General features: G+C 41.2%; 1 protein-coding gene across 1 annotated transcript; it reads left to right on the plus strand.

Moving 5' to 3' along the window:
• Window positions 1–6,952: 6,952 nt before the first annotated feature.
• Window positions 6,953–18,840, plus strand: daam1a (dishevelled associated activator of morphogenesis 1a; the record flags this gene model as incomplete). The annotated part of the gene is made up of 25 exons (XM_083997646.1): window positions 6,953–7,138; window positions 7,210–7,299; window positions 7,393–7,464; window positions 7,677–7,771; window positions 7,851–8,070; window positions 8,211–8,324; window positions 9,088–9,198; window positions 9,298–9,401; window positions 9,547–9,613; window positions 9,875–9,992; window positions 10,062–10,200; window positions 11,037–11,095; window positions 11,323–11,507; window positions 11,608–11,859; window positions 11,956–12,063; window positions 12,231–12,328; window positions 13,309–13,393; window positions 13,622–13,728; window positions 15,259–15,347; window positions 15,431–15,599; window positions 15,795–15,902; window positions 16,549–16,609; window positions 16,694–16,828; window positions 18,387–18,557; window positions 18,643–18,840. 25 exons carry the CDS (start codon window positions 6,953–6,955, stop codon window positions 18,838–18,840), a joined length of 3,141 nt encoding a protein of 1,046 aa, XP_083853772.1.
• Between the last annotated feature and the right edge of the window lie 1,416 nt (window positions 18,841–20,256).

Genomic DNA, 20,256 nt, shown 5'->3' on the forward strand with positions numbered 1-20,256 from the left:
AGCCGACCAGCGTTTCTTTACTTTCAGTTTCGTGGCGAGTCATGAGAATAACGCCGTCGAATCTCCGTTTATGGTGGGAACTACGACGGTATGTGATCGTCTTCCAACCTCTGACTTTAATTCTTGATGAATGAAAACATGAGTCTGTCTTGCGCCGGTCAAAGAATTTCATAAATTTAGTGTGAAAACGCTTTGCTTTTCCAAAACTCCTCGTTGTCCCTTTAATCTCCTTTTTGGATGTATTTCTGATCAGATTAGTGGATGTTACTTTGCGGTAGTGTTAATGTGTGTTATCATGTCTGTGTGCGTTGGTCTGACTGAGTCATGACTCAGATTGTTGTTGGTCTGAGGTGAGTTTCAATTCAGATGTGTTGGATGTTGGAGTGTGCTGACATGATCAGGTTGAGTGTTAGAGGATGACGATGTCAAATCTCCATGACACCAAAAACAAAACAAAGCCTTTGATTTATATTTTACCCATTTTTGTGACACTTGAAAACACACTCAAATGTAATCTAGGTGTCACTATGTGGTAGTCTGTGGAGTGGTGGAGTGTGTTCCCTCATAGAAGATCTCCCACCTCTTTTTACACTGTTTTTTGTGTGTGTTTGTGTAGTACTGTATTCACACTGAGACAACAACGTTTTTTCTCCCTCTGCTTCCTTGCAGTCTTGTTTTCCTCCACTGTACTGTACTTTCACTGACCAGGTGGGATCACATACTATTTAACTGGTTCTTCATTTATTCAGTATTTTACTGTATAGATGAAGAACACAGTATGCACATAGTAACATATTGTAGCAAAAAGTGAAGCCTGCCTTTGTGAACAAGAACCTTGTCAGTGGATGTTGAATGTCTCAGGAAACTGAGTTCAAATGGACACAGGCAAGTTCAATTTGTAATGCGACTGACTGAGTCACTGTAGCATTTAGATTATTAGTGATGTGTGACTAGTGTGAGAGCTTCTGGTTAAATGTTTAGTTATCAAGAGGGGGGGAGAAAAGGAAAGAAACTAACAACATTTTTCTGTATTCCATCTCCCTCTCCTTCTTCGGGTAGAGGTTGGAAACAAAAAAGAGATAGTTGGGATTGGGATCACTCATTGTTGGGGAAGCATTGGCTGCTGGGGAGGGAGACATTTGTATTTGCATGGTCCACTTATAAAAGTGATGAAAGGGGATACAACAGACAAAGGCTGAAAGGAGATCCTACATAGAAATGATCATTGTTGTGAATCATACGGTAGATTATGGACTCAAATGAACAGACATTTAGATGTGCAGAGCTGGTGTATGTTTATAGTTATAGACCATCCCTGAGGTTTTCATCACTGACCTCAAAAAGCAGATGAGATTTTTCCCATGGGGGCAATGTGTTTTGTTAACATATGATAAGATGGAGCCGTCCACTTGTTATTATATGGTTGTAGTACAGAAACTTTAGGATCACAGGGAAGTAAGATCCTGGTTGTAGGACTGCATGTGAAACTCTGTTTGGAACGTGTTTATACCCAACATGGACTGACTGACCTTCAGATACAGAGACCTAATCAGCACCTTAACTATTGTCTGCTATTGTCTTGGCACACTTTCAAAGACAATGTGCTAAAGCAGCGAGTGGGATCTCCACAAGTGTTAACCAAGGAGGATAGGATCAACAGACATAAGCTCTAATAATTCCTCATAATTATTTTTAGCCATTCATTCACACATTCCTTGCCATTGAACACAGTGATCACAGTAACTGGAGACCAGACGTTGATTCTTATTATTTTTACTCCATGTAAGTAATAAACCCTTAAACAACATTACCAACAGAGGTTATTGAGAAAATGTTCAACTCCTCCATGCACTCGTATTGTTTATAGGGAAGTGGGATCCAATATGGACGTCATTTCATAAAAAGTGACGTGCCGTATGGTGTGCCTCAGTTAGAGCTGAATCACATCCCATCTACACTGATAGGAGCTCAGTTTGTTTCTACTTGTGCGAGCCAGTTGCTGGCTGGTTGATGGTTGATGGTACTGGTTGATGGTTTTGTTGATGGTTGTAATAGTTTATTTTCATTATTTCTGTGAAGTGATGTCATCAGTGCTTGATGTCTCTGGACTGTTTCAGTAAGTTCTTGAACAAACTCCAGATCTCCTCAGCTCCGAACTCTTCGTCTTCTTCACTCTTCTCCAGATGTTCAGCAGCTGCGTTAAGAACACAAGCTCTGAAAACATTTACTGACGTAAATATATCCATAATATCCTAGAGTGAGACAGTGGGTCACCTCCAGCACTGACCTTTGCACCCTGTGGAAAAACAACACACTTTCCCTCCAGAGATCAATGAAGTATTGATTAACCCTGCAAAATCCAAGCTGATTGGTTGATCAGGATGAATTATAACACTGTATCATCGATACACACACACACACACACAGTACTGATCATTATCTGAGTCCTGCAGCCACCACTGATTTGATGTTATGTAAAATGTTATATGACAGAAACAAATACATTAAAAAATATACACCACAGTTTCTACTTCACACTGTACCAGGCTGCAGGTGTGACATTGCAACATCACCGATGGTTCAAGTGTTTCTTACATCTTACAGTTTCCTCTGGAAAACCCAACACTTAATGTTTGTGTAATGTAATGTTTTTGAATCATCTTCACAGAACAGGAAGTTTGCCCAGCTTGTGAACATGTTACCACTAAGCATCGAAAGACAGATTTGAATTTGAATTTTATTTGGAGTTATTAGAGTCCAAGTCAGAGATACAAAATATGCCTCATACAGACCTCATATTACAGTATAAATTAAGACAAACATCCAATGTGGATGATTCATGTTGTAACACAGAGATCAAAGTGTGTGTGTGTGTGTGTGTGTGTGTGTGTGTGTGTGTGTGTGGGGGGGGGGGGGGGGGGGGGGGGGGGGGGGGGTCTGGTCTTATACAAAAGGAACTCTTTATCCAAACTGAAGGTTTTATAGAATCTTGAAGTTTATGTGGAGCTCCAATACCTGCCCAGCTGACAGACAGGTTATGGGGCATTTTGAGTGTCACAACTGTCCTGCCACAACTTCAAAGCTGGAGATTCTGGAAAATCAGTTCTATCAGGCCACAGTTTAAAAAAGACAAATGTCAAAAGTCCAGCTCCTTTCCTCAGACTGCTCTCTGAAGGTGAAGACACCCAACGCACATAGTCAGAGAGCTACATTGCTGCCCATCAGACTGGAGTGTGGCTTTACAGAGGACGTAGGTGAAGACAGAACTAGACATGAAGGCATCTGATTGGTTTTTCCTTTTTGGAGTGAAAAGCATGGATTGGTCAGAGTTGTGTCAGACAGAGGTTACTATAACTATAACGCTACACAATATTTTGAAATGAGTCCCACCTGCAAAGCTTCACATTTTCATTTCAAAGTATTAAAAATCCTTCTAGATCTGAATCTAGATCTAGATCTGGATAACCTCTGACTGTGTCATTGTCCTGATCAGCTGAGGGAGTGTCTCTACCCACCTGTCACTGAGCTGCCACACCTCACTTAATCAGCTCACCCATCAGCCCTGTTATGTAACGCTGGCTCTGGTGCCAGCTCTGATTTCCTACCAGGGAGTAGTCAGCTTAGTTAGAGGAGAAAGCACAACTGAAGACGAGGGTCAACTAGTTTATGGATTTCATTAAGGGTTACACCAGACAGGAAATTGATGTTACCTTAGCCTGTCTAATGATGAAGTATTCAAACTGGAGACTTACTGGTTTTAGGTTGTTTGTCCATGCAAGGTCAAAGGTCACGGCCACTTCCCTGTGTGATCCCAGTGACTTGTGAACACTGTTCAAGGGAATGGCCTCACATTTGGCACAAATGTGAATAGGAACTCAAGGATGACCTGATGAGATGTCTGTGGTCAGAGAAAGAGGTCAGTGTGACGTGACCACACAAAGAACTTTGTAGCCATTATTCCAGACTGAGCCCAGGAATTATGATGATGAGATGGCATATCAACAAAATACTAACACAAATACTGTTGCCCATAAAGTTGGGATATTTTTGCTTTCAGACACAGACTTTCAGACTCCTATTGATACACATCGGTAATCACCTTTGACCAGTGCAGTGATTACATACTGAGTCCCAGTTACCCAGGTAAAATCAGTTCATGCTTAACAATTGTTTGGCGATATAAAAGGCAAGACATTTGCTATGTTGTCCTTTTCCTGCTTTAAGTCTGTATGCAGTTTTCAGAACTGGCAGTGTCATTTTCAACAGAATACCAAGGTTGAAAAATTAAAACCAAGCCCTCAGAATATTGTTCAGTACCCTCAAGTTTAAGCCTGAATACACAGTTTGCTAAAGTTAATTGTAGTTTAATTTTCACAGTGAGTCATATGTTCGGAAGAGATTATCAATAAATTTTTGAGAAGATATACACTTTATCTATCGGGAATAAACCACATTGTCACAATCATTTCATGAGAAGAGGTAAAAATATGGTATATGAACAACATTGTAATAAATGACATACAAATTTAAACATCTGTAAGAAACCAACAGCTGTAGAAGCAGGGCTCCAGACTAGGAGCACAGGGCCTCTAACTTCAAGTTTTAGGAGTGCAAGCAGAACATTTAGGGGCGCAGACTGTAAATTGACTTGCAATGAATATATTTACATTTACATTTCATTCATGATCCTCACACACATTGGCCTGACACCTGCAATGACAGATAGCCTACCAGATTCTTTGAGTCCCCTTCCACATTTTCATTTTTTGCAGGGTGATCATTCTGTATTAAAGGGATAGTAGCATTTTTTTTTAAAGTGTGGTTGTATGATCTACAAATAGCCCCTAAGTACTTTAATTGCAGTAGAAGACTCTCTGCACTCCTCCCGTTAGCAACACCAGCCCATAGTCCTGCCCAGAGATTTACAACATACAGTGTTGTGAACAGACCCAAAGAAACGGTCTATTTTCACAGCCTAAAAGAGGTTTTACCTGAAAAAAATACACAGTTCCATTGTTCGCTATAATATAATTTTTTCCAGCCCCTCAAACAGGAAAAATGCAGTTTTTATTTGGAGCTAACCAACTGCTGATCGGTGGGCGCTAACCCTGGGCTGAGGGATACGTGAGTTGGTTAGGTCCAATTAAAAACTGCCTTTTTCCTGCACACAAGGGCAGGAAAAAAATATATTATAGCGAACAATGGAACTGTGTATTTTTTTTCAGGTAAAACCTCTTTTAGGCCGTGAAAATAGGCCGTTTCTTTGGATCTGTTCACAACACTATGTTGTAAATCTCTGGGCAGGGCTATGGGCTGGCGTTGCTAACGGGAGGAGTGCAGAGAGTCTTCTACTGCATTAGAGGCTATTTGTAGATCATACAACCCCACTTTTTAAAAAAATGCTAATATCCCTTTAAAGACCTACTGTGAAAGATCTGTTGTTTTTGTTGTTGTTGTTGTTGTTGTTGTTGTTGTTGTTGTTGTTGTTGTTGTTGTTGTTGTTGTTGTTGTTGTTGTTGTTGTTCTACAGTTGTGAAACATGAGGTTTGCTGTAATGTTTGTGTTCTGGGCAGCCAACTGCAGTAGCAGGCCGGTCAGCCTCGCTGTGTTGATGGCAGGAGTGTCAATGAAACATCAAAATGACATCATTTTAGTGTTGCTTTAATCCAGACCAACTCTTTCTCTGACTTGTGTATGTGGGATGTGTATATTTGTGAACTGATCCAAAAACAGTTTGAGTCATTGCAAGTACCTCATTTGTAACTGACGTCAACAGTTTGGAGCGTACATGTGGACAGGTGGACCATCAGGGTTATAATGATAGGACACATTTACCGTTGTAGTTAAGTTTCGTATCTACAGAGATGAGTGCAGAGTTTCATCGCAAATAAACACACATGACCATAACCTGCCACAAAAACAAACAACACACCTTGAACTGGGTTTTTGTATCAGTTCTGCACAGTTACACTGAAACTACAGTGTCTGTGGTGCCACATACCAGAGCTCTGTTTCTATCATAAATCAAACCCTTGAATAAATCTTCAGACAGGTCCGTGATGCAAGAGCATCAGGCCACGCCCCCATGACTCACCTGTGCATTGGTGGTTTATGAATCAGCTGGCTGATGTTGTGTCATGTGTTTAGTCAACACCTTCCTCCAGAACCGGTAAATTGTATGTATGTAATAAGATTAAGATTAATATTAAGATTTACTTTATTAGTCCTTGACAGGAAACTTGTCTTGGGCACAAGTGCTGACACAGCTGCATCTAAGACCACACATGCATATAGTAGTAGTAGTAATTTATTTGTCCCCGTAGAGAAATTGAGCATGAGATGCCGCAGGGCAGCCACAGAGCAGCGCCCCGGAAGTGCGACTTGCCGAGCACATGGTACTCATACACCTGCACATTCACATGTACACATAGTACGCACACATCCACATACACGCAGAGAGCATAATTACACGTGGTGTACACATACATGTCCATATACACACAGAGAATATTACACAGAACATATTACCCATGGTGTACACATACAACTATGCAACAACCAGAGAGCTGCAGAAAGTATGGTGGCGTGAAACACATAGACAACCACCATTATTTAGATTAAAAGAATAGAAAAATAAATAAATAAATAAAATAAGAATAAGACTCAAAAGTCCGTGACACCTGCTTCTACTCTGCTATGGAGGAGGCAGGGCCGGTTTTTTGTTAAGAAGTGTTATGGAGGTAGGAATGAACAAAAATCTAAATCTATTACTTTTGTATTTACTGGCCCTGGAACGTCTTCCTGAAGGAAGGAGTTGATATTCTGACAGGAGGATGTTTGTTGGATCATTAAGGATCCTGTGTGCCTGTCTAATAACTATGATGCCACAGATGAACAACATACGGATCATTTTCATCCAGCGGATAGGTCTGGTGACATCATCGCTGTAACCATGGCGGCCTGGGTGAAGCAGCCAGAGGGGCGTGGCCTGTCCTCTCTGTTCTCCTGCTGCTTCAATGGACGTGACCAACCAGAGATCAGCCACTGCCAGGACAACAGCCACAGCATGGCAGCACTGGAGCCCAGCCTGCCCATGCCCCCCCCTCAGGAGCTAGACTCCATCTTCACTGAGCTGGTGGTGAGTTCAACACACCTACAGCCCATCACTTTGTCTTCCCCATCCTCACTTCCTGTCTCCTCCTACACCAGGACGAGCTGGACCTCACAGAGGAACACAGAGCCGCCATGTTTTCTCTACCAGCAGAGAAGAAGTGGCAGATTTACTGCAGCAAGAAAATGGTGAGAAACGTCAGCAGAACTTCTCTCTTGGAACATTGCTTTTCTCCATGACATGGATTTGTCTCTTCTATGAACTGTCTGGGTGTGTTGCAGGAGGCAGAGGAGGAGAAAGGAGCCACCAGCTGGCCAGAGTTTTATACTGACCAGCTGAACTCCATGGCTGCTGTGAGTAACACAACAACCATGTTTTCATCCTTCCTTCTACCACTATTATTGTTATCAAAGAAAATGTGTGAAAGTGTGTGAAAGATGTTTTTAAATCCCTTATGCATTGTCTTATCTATTACGCACACTCACAGTCTCTCAGTGAGTCTGCAGCCACTTTGAAACTGTGCAAAGTTGTGAGGCCTTATTTAGTTTCACTGCTCTGATTCCAGAGGAAGACTCTGCTGACACTGAAGGATGATGAGGAGCAGGGAAGACATAAGATAGCAGATGAGCTGAAAACAGCTCTGCGGACACAGCCCATGAGGTAACACAGGTCTCACTCTGTCTCCGTCCGTCCTGAGCTCCGCTGACCGGCACACTGACCTCTGAGTCATCTCCCTCAGCTTCGTGACACGCTTCATCGAGCTGGACGGCCTCTCCTGTATCCTCAACTTCCTCAAGTCGATGGACTACGAGACCACCGAGTCTCAGGTCCACACCTCGCTGATCGGCTGCATCAAGGCTCTGATGAACAACTCTCAGGGCAGAGCTCATGTTCTGAGTCACTGTGAGAGCATCAACGTCATCGCTCAGAGCCTCACCACTGAAAACATTAAGACCAAGGTGGGTGGAAGTGTGTAACTTTACTCTGTGACTTCCTGTTACCTTGAAATGACAGACACAGGGCCCATCTTCTTTCTCTAACTCTAACAAATCATGAATGTGTTTCTCCCCCTCTGTGTCTGACCGTTGTCTCCTGTCAGGTGGCAGTGTTAGAGATCCTGGGTGCAGTGTGTTTGGTGCCAGGAGGTCATAAGAAAGTTCTAGACGCCATGTTTCACTACCAGAGATTCACCTCAGAGAGAACCCGCTTTCAGGTCTGCTCTCATCTTGTTCTTTGTCTGTGCTTCATGTTTCCAGGAGTGATACAAACATCAATCAATCAATCAATCAATCAATCAATCAATCAATCAATCAATCAATCAATCAATCAATCAATCAATCAATCAATCAATCAATCAATCAATCAGTCAGTCAGTCAATCAATCAGACTTAATTTATACAGCACTTTTCATACAAATGAAATATAGCACAAAGTGCTTTACACCATAAAAGCAGACAAAACAAAGCAAAATGAAAACCCAAAGTCACGCAACTACACACACACACCACACACTTTCTCTCATATAAAGAGCTTGAAAGGCTGCAACTGAATCTTACTCTCAAAGTTTACTGCGAGGAAACACCAGAGACTGGATAAAACCAAATAAATAAAAGGAACTAAAAGTTGTAAGTTTGTTCTTAAGAATGTCAGCACTCTGAGCTGTTCTCAGGCCTCCAGGAAGGCTGTTCCATAGTCTAGGACCGTAACAATAAAAAGCTTCTCGCCCTGAGTTTTAGTTGTGACTTTAGGTATGACGTAATAAAAGGACTCTATCTGGAGACCTGAGAGTTCTGGCTCATAAATTAAAAAAGCAAATCTGACAGATAAGAAGGACTAAGACCATTAAGAGCTTTAAAAAACAGTTAAAGAAGTACACAGGTAGCCAGTGCTCTTGGTCTGCTCTTCATTAGCAGCTGAGAGCATCTACCTGTACAGACTGATCCACAATGACTATGTATTTCCTGTTTCTGGTGCAGACTTTGGTGACGGACTTAGATCGATCTACAGGCCGCTACAGAGATGAAGTTAATCTGAAGACGGCCATCATGTCCTTTATCAATGCTGTTCTCAGCAAAGGAGCCGGAGAGGTGAGGAGAGGTCCATCACTTCATTTATAATGTTGAGATTTAAAGTGTGACTTCATTTCTTCTCTGTATGTTGTGTGCATGCGTGTGTGTTTTTCACAGACCAGTCTGGAGTTTCGCATCCATCTGCGTTATGAGTTTCTGATGCTGGGCATCCAGCCAGTCATCGACAAACTACATCTCCATGAAAACGCCACCCTGGACAGGTAGACAAAGTACAGCGTGTACTCGAGGAGTTTTCACATGTACCGTTTCCTGGATTGAGGACATCAGTCACAGGCCGGGGGAAGTGAGCTATTCTTTAATAGATGTTGAATTGGAGCGACTTTCTGTGTTCATTTTGTCTTCCAGACACCTGGACTTCTTTGAAATGTTGAGGAATGAAGATGAGCTGGTGATGTCTAAACGCTTTGATGTCGTAAGTCTGTTTGTCCATGTTCTTTTAACACATTTCTGATCATGAACATCAAATGTAACATCCTTGGTTCAGGTAACACAAATTCAAGAGGACTATTCTGGACTATTGTAAACCAAAATAACTTATTAACACAGTCTGGAAGTTTAAACACGAGGGGTGTATTCTAGTGTATTCACACTTCACAACTACTTTTCTTTTTGATGTCAAATAAAATATGGAGATGTAAATCAAATGTAATAGATGTCTTTTGATGCACCTCAGGTCCATGTAGAGACTAAAAGTGCGAGCCAGATGTTTGAGCTTATCAAGAAGAAGCTGAACCACACTGAATCCTACCCCCACCTGCTGTCTGTGCTTCACCACTGCCTCATGATGCCATGTAAGAAGAAAGGTCTCTCTGCTTACTTGCAGTAGTCTTCTGTCTGTTGACTCTGTCCTCTGTTCTCAGACAAGCAGAACAGCAGCACCAGTCAGTACTGGGTGTTGTTGGACCGGATAGTTCAGCAGCTGGTTCTACAGACTGACAAAGGTGAAAACCCTGATGTCGCTCCACTCGAAGACTTCAACGTTAAAAAAGTTGTACGCATGTAAGTTTTCAATGATTCAAAAGGTTACACAAATAGGCAGTTATTAGTAACATCTCAGATCAGACACGTTTAATGATATTGATCTTTATCAGTTTAATATTACACTCATGAAATCTTAATGAATCAGAGATGCCACTCACCTCCAATGCTATGGTTACATCGAGCCCTTAATTAGGAACACATAAACTCATCCCATCCGTCATTGATCAGCCAATGATGTGGCAGCAAAAGCTAAAGTCGTCTGCAGAGATGATGTGCTGCAATTATTTCAACATAGAGGAAAGTTTCAACATCTGGTGGATACGTAACATGAAGAACAAAGGGGGAACTAACTAACCACTGAGGAGCAGCGTCTTACTTGACTCAGTCACCTCTTGGTCCAGGACAGAGTTAGTAGCAATGGTCTTGGCTGGCCTAATCTAATCTAATTCAATACAAGGCAAGTTTGTTTGCCTTGCTAATGCCAACAGTCCCCCAGCAGTCTGTCATAGAGGAAGGTTTTAATCCTGGACTAAAGTGTAAACTGCTTATATATCCAAGTCACTAGTGCTGGCTTCAAAGTGACTTCTGGGTCTGCACCATCTATTTGAATTCAGTCATAAAGCTTTATATTCCTTCTTGGCCACTGTGTCCCTCCAGGAATATGGTTTAACATGACAGTCTCAGTCCAGACTGTGCTAGATAGATGTAATATTTAGCACTTACACCAAGGTATCCTTCTGCACAGATTTTTTAGTGATGTCCTTCATCTGTAGTCACTTTGAAAAAAGCCTCTCCCAGACTGTTCTATGTAAATATACACAGGCCTGTAGTCACGTGTGTGTCTGTGTCTATAGGCTCGTTAAGGAGAACGAGGTCAAAAAGTGGAAGGACCAAGCTGACATAATGAGAAAAGGTACGAAGCCAGCACTGTAGCATAGTGTGGAAATATTATGGGCAAGGCAATACAATATACTATATTTCAATCACACTTCTCTTTTTTTGTCAAATCACCTACAAGAAGCAGCCAACAGAAGTCAGAACCAAACACAGCAACACTGATCATTACTGACACTCATGACAGCAGAGACACACTTGAATTACTCAGTTTGTGTGAGCCATCTGACCTACTCCTTTCTCCAGACCATCAGAACCTTCAGCAGCGCTTTGAAAAGAAGGAGAGGGAGTGTGAAGCCAAGAACAAGGAGAAAGAAGACATGATGGTGATGCTGAACAAGATGAAGGACAAGCTGGAGCGAGAGAGCAACGAGCACAAGCAGGCTAAACAACAAGCGGCAGAGCTGTGTGCTCAGCTGCAGAGGCTCAGCTCTCTACATTCACATGTATCTATCATCACCTCATCACCGCATTTATGAAATATTCATATATACAAGACTCCATCTTTACATGCACTGTCCTCTGTCCCAGGCCTCTACTGTTCCAGGAGGACCGCCTGATGTTTTAGCCCCCCCTGGTGTTGCCCTGCCCATTCCCTCTCTTCCTCTTCCTCCACCTCCTCCCCCTCCCCCAGGAGGCCCACCAGCTGTTGGCATGGCTCCATTTGCTCCTCCTCCTCCTCCTCCTCCTCCACCTGGAGCTCCACTAGGAAGTGTACAGAGGAAGAATATTCCTCAGCCGCCAAACCCAATGAAGTCCTTCAACTGGAGCAAACTGCCTGAGGTACAGTAGAACGCTTAGATGAAGCTGATGAAGCAGATCTCAAGAATAACATATCAGAGAGATCATGTTAACGAACAACATCATTGTTTGTTTCAGAACAAGACAGAAGGAACCATCTGGAAAAACATTGATGATCTCAAAGTCCTCAAAGTTCTGGATCTAGAAGAATTCCAGAGGACCTTCTCAGCTTACCAAAAGCAACAAGTAACACACTGCACTCTATGCCCCTGTCATGTCATAGAACTAACCCACCTGCTGAACAGCTCTTATTTCTAGCATAAGTTTGTTGTATTAACGTTTAGCATTCAAATCATTTGCCTCAAGTTGCTATAAGTTAATGGTATCATCATGATTTTCCTGTGTATCAACAGAAGGACACTGACGATGACCATGGTATTGTTAAGAAAGTGAAGGAGCTGTCAGTGATTGACGGACGCCGAGCACAGAACTGTAACATCCTGCTGTCACGGTCAGAAAAACTCAACTGCCTAACACAAACAATGTTGTTGTTAGTAGCCTGGAGACTTGTCTCTAAACCTACCATCCAGAAGTCACCATAGTTTACTGTTTATTTAAGTCTTGTTGGCTGTTTAGGGGATTTTTTCTGTCTGTTTTAAAGCTTGTGCACAATCTGTATCTGATATTTGAGGGCAGAGGGGGTCACCAGTCTGCTCTGTCTTTTCTTCTTTTTTTGCAGCTGCAATATGAGTATAGTTATAATATGAGTAAAGCTACAATATCAGTACAGCTACAATATGACTACTGTTCAACAGTTACAATATGAGCACAGTTACAATATGACTAAAGCTACAATATGATCACAGTTATCAGGGTCTTTGTGTGTTTTTTTCATTTGTTCACTTTTCACTTGTGTGAAATGAGTTTCATGGCTCTATACAAAACTGTACGTTGCTTAGATGTGTCCTATAGATCTCTGAAGTGTGTTGCCCTCTGAGGACATGCCTGGTGGGGTGTGTGTGTTAGGACGCGGCTCGGTTTGGGAGGGGATGGATGTAACATAAAACCCAGATGTAAACAGCAGTAACAAATAGTAAATGAAGTTTATTCAGTGGAGGCAACAATGGCAAAGGTAACAACAGGTAAACCAAAAGAGTGGCACAGGGCTGAATAAAGAAGTAGAGAAGAGAACTGCTCCATCAGTAGGACACACAATTCCACACACAGTTAAACAGCGGAGCGAGGCCAGCTGCCGCAAAACAGCCCAGTCCCAGTCAGGAACCGCCTCCTGTCACTCCGGCCAATCAGGACGATGCGACCAAACATCCTGTTCTGCATACTAAACAATTTACTTTACCATACAGGCAGGAGAGTATAAGCGGCGGCAACATTGTGTTTGAGCTTAGTGAAAGTTGACCATACAATTGGGTTTATTCAGTACTTTCATTCTTTTAACAAAAACTACAAGTGTAATGTGAATGTGTGTTACAGGCTGAAGCTGACCAATGAAGAGATCTGTCATGCACTCCTAACCATGGATGAACAGGAGGACTTACCTAAAGACATGTTGGAGCAGGTGGCAAAACATACACACACAAAGAAACACACAGTAGCTCCATATTTACTACTTCACATAAATGTATCAATAAAGTGGGAGGGTCAATGTCAGTTGTCCATGGATCCATGTTTATAATGGAACCATGGAAACATCTTGTTAATATAAGCTCATCAGATAGGCTATCTCAATAAGAACAAAGGCAGCTTTTCAAATACAAAACCCTCGTGTCTGTCTTTATTTGTGAAGCTGCTGAAGTTTGTTCCTGAGAAGAGCGACACTGAGCTGTTGGAAGAACACAAGCATGAGCTGGACCGTATGGCAAAACCAGATCGCTTCCTGTATGACATGAGCAGGTACATATCTGACCCTCTGCAGGGTTAAAAGTGATTGCAGGTACTTTTTCGTGTTTTATTATGGGTTGTGTTATGATACCATCCCCCAACTTCAGGTATTCTTAGACCAATTCTGGTGCACACACACAAAATCTTCCAGCTTCCATCCAGTATTGCAGTGTAACAGCCTGAATCTGCCCAGACATGGAAGTTTCTGGGCCAGACTTGGGCCAACTGTCTAGTAACAACTCAGTAACAAAAATTGTAATTTCTCAAAATGAGACATAGGGTGAATATGGGTAAAGTGGGACAATGGGTAAAGTGGGACAGTTAAGCTTAATCATGTTTATCTTTACATGTGTATACTTCTATTAGCCTACTAAAAATCATCATTGAGCTCATCATAGGTATGTATGAGATTAAAAAAGAGTGGTTCTGTGTCAATGACATCACTTCCAGGGGCGTGGCTCACCATATTCAACTAGCCTACCTCCACAGTGAAACAGGGTGGTAGCTAAAATGACATAGCGTTCTTAGCTGAAAGATGTTAGTGTTCTAGAAATAAGCAAACTGGTGGATAGTTTGTAATTGTGATATATTTTGTTAAGGGGTGTAATGGTGATTAATAATTTTTAAAAATCACATCCATGTGAGTCTTAAATTTTCTTTTAAAGTGGCATTTTGCTATTGGTAAAGTGGGACAGTGTGTTATTGGCAAACTGGGACAATCATTTAAGTCATTCTAAAGGTAGAAATAAGTTCCATTTTTATTCATCCCTCGTAAATTTAGCTATAGCTAGCTAGATATATAAACAAATTTACTTAAATTTAAATAAATCAAGCTAGCTACAACGAAAATGATGATTGTGATGCTTAGCTAGCCTATCCTAGCTAGCTAGTAGGCTAATGATAATTGGCCTAATCAATCCAATGGCAGAAAAGAGCAGAACAGGGACAAGGAAAATAAAGATTTTAAAATAAAATTGTATTTTTAATAAAAACGTAAAAATAAAAATGTCTATTCATTAGAAATTAATTGTTGTTGTTTCTATTATTGTGTTTAAATAAAAATGGAAGTGTCCCAGTTTGCCAATATATGGTGTCCCACTTTACCAATAGTGCCTTGAAATTTTGGTTTTGGGTCAATTTGTTTTTGGTGAAGGGTCATTCATCCAGTGTTTAATGTTTCTTTGTTTTTTCTTCTACATAGTATACAGTATTTATACATTTGGTTCATAATCAAAAAGGATGTTGAAGGTACATTTTCAGAAAGTGTCCCAGTTTACCCATATTCACCCTACATGTCCAATTGGACTCAGAATGGACTGATTAGATTTAGTTGGTCACATGTCAAAGGTCAAGATCGTGGTTTTGGAAGTGAAGTCATGAAAGTTATATCCAAATGATCAAAGGTTAACTTCACTGACCTCACAAGGTCCTGGAAAAACAAAGGAGATATTGTGACTATATTTCCTGCATTTAGGCTGTTGGTCGGAGTTAACAACTACAAGATGGTGATTCTAGTTCTGTCTATTTTGTATCCAAACCCAGAATCAACCACTATCAGCAGAGACTCCAGGCTCTCTTCTTCAAGAAAAAGTTTGCTGAGAGAGTGGATGAAGTCAAACCTAAAATCAAAGGTACCTGTTCAGTCCCAGACGATGATCAGTGACTGAAACATGAACGTGTTTTGACCTGAAGCTGTTCCTCTCTGCGCTCTCAGCTCTGTGTGTTGCATCCAGGGAGGTGGTTCAGAGCGGGTCTCTGCGTCAGCTCCTGGAAGTGGTCCTGGCCTTTGGGAACTACATGAACAAAGGACAACGAGGAAACGCCTACGGTTTTAAAGTGTCCAGTCTCAACAAGATAGCTGACACCAAGTCCAGCACTGACAAGTACTCTTCTAGTCGATCTGACACTGTCTGTCACGTAGACACTCAAATAGACCAGATTTCAATGTTATTTATTTAGTTATATGTTATTACTCTATTTGTCTCTTGGAAAAAGCCCTGTTCACTAGATAAAATGTTTTTAAAGCCACAGAGAACTGATTGAAGGTTAAATATACAGTATGTTGTGTGTGCCATCAGAAACATCACTCTGCTCCACTACATGATCACCGTCCTGGAGAAGAAGTACCCGAAAGTGGCAGTGTTCAGTGAAGAACTGCAGAATGTCCCAGAGGCTGCTAAAGTCAAGTAAGAATCAGTAAATAAAATGTCAAATAAGCCAGGATCAAGAATCTACTGGAGAGTTTAATGGGAAACAGTTTGTGAATAACTGTTATAACGCTGTTACCGTTACTGACAATAAAATGCACTGTTACTCACTGATTCAAGAAATCCTGTCACAAAATAATACACCTGTTAAAGTGTATGTTATATTGGGGTAAGGGTTAGGGCTAATGCAATAGTTACTTTTCCTTATAATACTTTTATAATAGTAATTCAGTTTATTTGGGGGGAAAGAAACTACACTGCTCAAAAAAATAAAGGGAACACTTAAACAACACATCTTAGATCTCAATTAATGAAAAATTGCAGTTTAAAATCGTTATTCAATATATAGTAGAGTGTGTTGAGAACAAAATAACATAAAAATGATCAATGTAAATCAAAATTATCATCCCAGGTTGATTTCACACGGGTACTTGGAGTTACAATGTGTTGTTTAAGTGTTCCCTTTATTTTTTTGAGCAGTGTAGTAACTACATCTAATTACTTTTTAAAAGTAACGTGCCCAACACGGGTGGTGATTGATTTGAAGCAGCTTGCTTTGCTAATAAACCTGGCCACAACTCGATGCAAAAGCACAGTCACCAAAGCGAGAAATGTGTCTCTGCAGTATGACAGAGCTGGAGAAGGACATTGGGAATCTGAGATCTGGTCTGAAGAGTGTTGAGGCGGTGAGTGATCTCAGCAAAACACTTGGAAATCTTTTCCGAATCTCAGTCTTGTCTTTCTGGCTGATGTCTTTTGTCTCTGTCCAGGAGCTGAAGTACCAGCAGGCTCAGTCCTCCAGCAGCCCTGCTGATAGGTTTGCCTCTGTGGTCAATCAGTTCCTCACTGTGGCCTCTTTCAGCTTCTCTGAGGTTGAGGAATCTTTCACTGAGGCAAAAGAACTGGTAAGTTCACACAGATATCTACTGGTAACAGTTATTCACAGTCAATTCTCTCTGATTTCTTCTGCCTTTCCACCATCATACACCATCACTCCAACAATAACCAGTGTGTGAACGTCGCTCCAACATCTGCCACAGTGATGCAGCCTTTCAAGAGATATAAAAACGAATGCGTTCTATGTTGTAGAATAAAACATTAAAATGTCTTGGGCTTGTGTTAACACAGACCTTATTTCAGCCATCCAATTGAAAGTACACTTAAAGAACCAGAGACTTCAGGACCAGGGAGTAGAGATGCGTGGATAGGCAATATTTCAACCGCATCACAAAAGTCGCCATCCACCCGCCATCCACCCGAACCAACGTTTTTTCAAAACCACACCCGCCCGCCATCCGCCCGTTGTTGTATATCTAATATGGACGATGCAAGGCGTTAGCGAGGTTACAAAGCTTTTGCCTGTTCAAGAAAGGAGACTGATCCAATGCAGCAGAGACATTCAAAAAATGAATGCGTGCCACGCATTATTATCTCTTGGCCACGCATTAGTGGCCAAGAGATAATTATTGTCATTTCCATGAAGAAAGTGTTGACTGTTGTTGCCAATGCCCTCAGATCAGGAGTGCGTTCCTCACACTTTGTGTGCACAGTTGCAGCAAGCAGAACGATGTTTTTAAGAAGTTAAAAAAAATGTTTTAGAAAGACTAGGCCTATATTTTCATTAGGTAAAAAAAATTTCTGAATTTTTGAAATGATTACATATAAGTTATTTCAATAAATATTGCCATCTCTCATGCACAGACACCAGTGGGCAATTACTGCAGTGCCTGATGAAAATTTGACTGTTTCAAAGAGTGCTGCTCATTTTTTGTATGTGGGTAACAATATTTAAAGCAGAAGTAAGCAGATAGTTTGTGTTGGTCTTAAATAGTTGTATCTTCCGACAGCAATCACTTCTATAGAGTGTTTGGTCTGAAACACGGGTCTGTCAGTCACTCTGCTCTGCTGTAAGCCGAGGAGAAAACTTTCCTTGTATCCTACAAGCTTTATCCAATGAGGAGAGAGAACGGCATAAAGGGGCGGTCCTCTCTGTGTGTGCAGCCAAGGGATGCGCGTGAATGTATAGGGACGAGGGCGGGGACTAAGTCCATCGGCTGACAGGAAGTTAGCCAAAACCACCAGATCACTTACTTCTGCTTTAACTATGTATATATTTTTCCTAGTTGGTTCAACCCCCGAAATTAATTCGTCTTGTTACTGTGTTGTATTTTTGTGACCTGCCAAGGGACTACAGATGCAAATTAGCTTAAAGCTACAATCTGGTATAGTGCATCAAATGGCAACATTTATGTTTTAACTGTACATTGTCCCTTTTAAATAAATTAAAATTGAATTGAATTGAATTAATTAAAATATATTTTTTCGTCATGCCATCCGCCCAATGTGCCGCGCATGTCTACCAGGGAGCATGTCAGGGACTCATTCCTCATAGGTCAAAAGGACTCTGTTGTTTATCCTCACCAAATGAAATAGTAGCTTGATTCTTTGTGGCTCTTGTTGCAGTTTGTAAAGGCACTGAAACACTTTGGAGAAGACTCATCCAACCTGCAGCCTGATGAATTCTTCGGAATCTTTGACACTTTCCTGACGGTGTTCTCTGAGGCCAAACAAGACAACCTCAACATGGCTAGACGCAGGGAGGAGGAGCAGAAACGGGCGCTCATGGAGGCACAGGTCAGCAGATGATACCAGATCATTTTCATACTAACCTCTGAGAGCTGACATCAGTTACATCACCTCTCACTTCCACTGTCTGTAGCTGAAGAAAGAGCGGGAGCAGAAGAGGGCCAAAGCAGATGAGGAGGAGGGCGGCGGTGAGTTTGATGACTTGGTGTCTGCTCTGCGCTCCGGAGAGGTGTTTGATAGCGACCTGTCCAAAATGAACCGCAGAAGACAGCGGAAACAAAACATGTTTGACAGCAGCAGAGAGAGACCTGCAGCAAAACTGGACCAGTGACAGGGCTCAGCAACACCTCACTGAGACGAAGGTGAAGGCTAATACGATCTTATGGGTCATGGTTGCATATGTAGATACAGTGAGAAAGAACAATCTCTGACCCTGCATGATGGAGAATCAATGCTTAGAAATGCACATACACATAAGAACTTACTTTATGTGTGAGTTTGTGAGTCACAAGTGTGGCTGACTTTCTTTTTCTTGTTCTTATAATGTATATGAACAGGATGTTTTGCACAATATCACATAATATATTATATTATTATTATTTTATAATATTGGAAAGACTTGATGTGGATGATTGTGTTTTGAGTCAAGTTAACTTAGTTTGTGTGTGCGTGTGTGTGTGTTTGATGCACTGACATGAGGCAGAAGATTTGTGTTGTTAGTGATAACTGGAAAACTCCCTCTGCTTTGACCACATCTGAATGTTTAATGTTTTAAAACACACACACCCTGAGATAAAATGTAAATTTCAGGCATCTTTTGTGTATTTGCACAGCTTTGATTTAATTATTAATGTAAATTCCTTTTCGGAAAGGAAGACAATGTGTTCATCCTCTAAAACATGTATCAACCCCTGTTAAATATAGTAAAACTGACTAATGTTATTCTGTTTTGTCTTTGTTGCTGTAACACTTGTCCATTTATCCATTCCACCATTTTTAAATGTAGAGATCTGCACAGCTAATATTTGTACTTGTTACTTATGTTATTGTGTCATGAATTTAATTTGTACAATTTGAACAAAACACTTAAATTTGATTCCTTACAAAATAATTACATTTGTACTTTATTGAGAATCAGTATTAAAGGAACAATGAGGAGTTTCATAAAGCTAAGTGTTTTCACACTACATTTCCCATGAGCCTCTGCGCGCACGGTGAAATTCTTGGACTGGTGCAAGACGGAAGAAAGCGAAAACATTTGTCAAGAATGTTTTCATTCATCAAGAATTAAAGTCGGAGGTTGGAAGACGAACAGATACCGTCGTCGTTCCGACCATAAACGGCGATTCAGCAGCGTTATTCCCATGACCCACAAGGCAGCGTTTGTGAAACCGAAAGTTTTGCAGACGCAAATAATAATAACAAAATAACTATAAAGACAAAACTATATATTTATCGAAAATGGGCCCATTAACAAGTGGGTAACGTAGATTCATCCACATTAATATGAGACTCTTCTTTAACCAAATACAAACTCCTCATTGTCCCTTTAATACTGCTATATGTTGTGTGAATAAGTGTGATATAAACCACAACAAGAACTGAGTGCTACAACATGGATTACTGCTCAGCTGCTGCTACCGAAGCTCATCCTTGTGTCCTTTAATGACTTTAATGGGTTTGGTAGAAAAACTGATAAATGGTTGTTCCTGGTTGGTTGATATGGATGTCTGGGTTATAACGGACT

This window comes from Trachurus trachurus (assembly GCF_905171665.1).
Source record: "Trachurus trachurus genome assembly, chromosome: 22".
Taxonomy (NCBI): domain Eukaryota; kingdom Metazoa; phylum Chordata; class Actinopteri; order Carangiformes; family Carangidae; genus Trachurus; species Trachurus trachurus.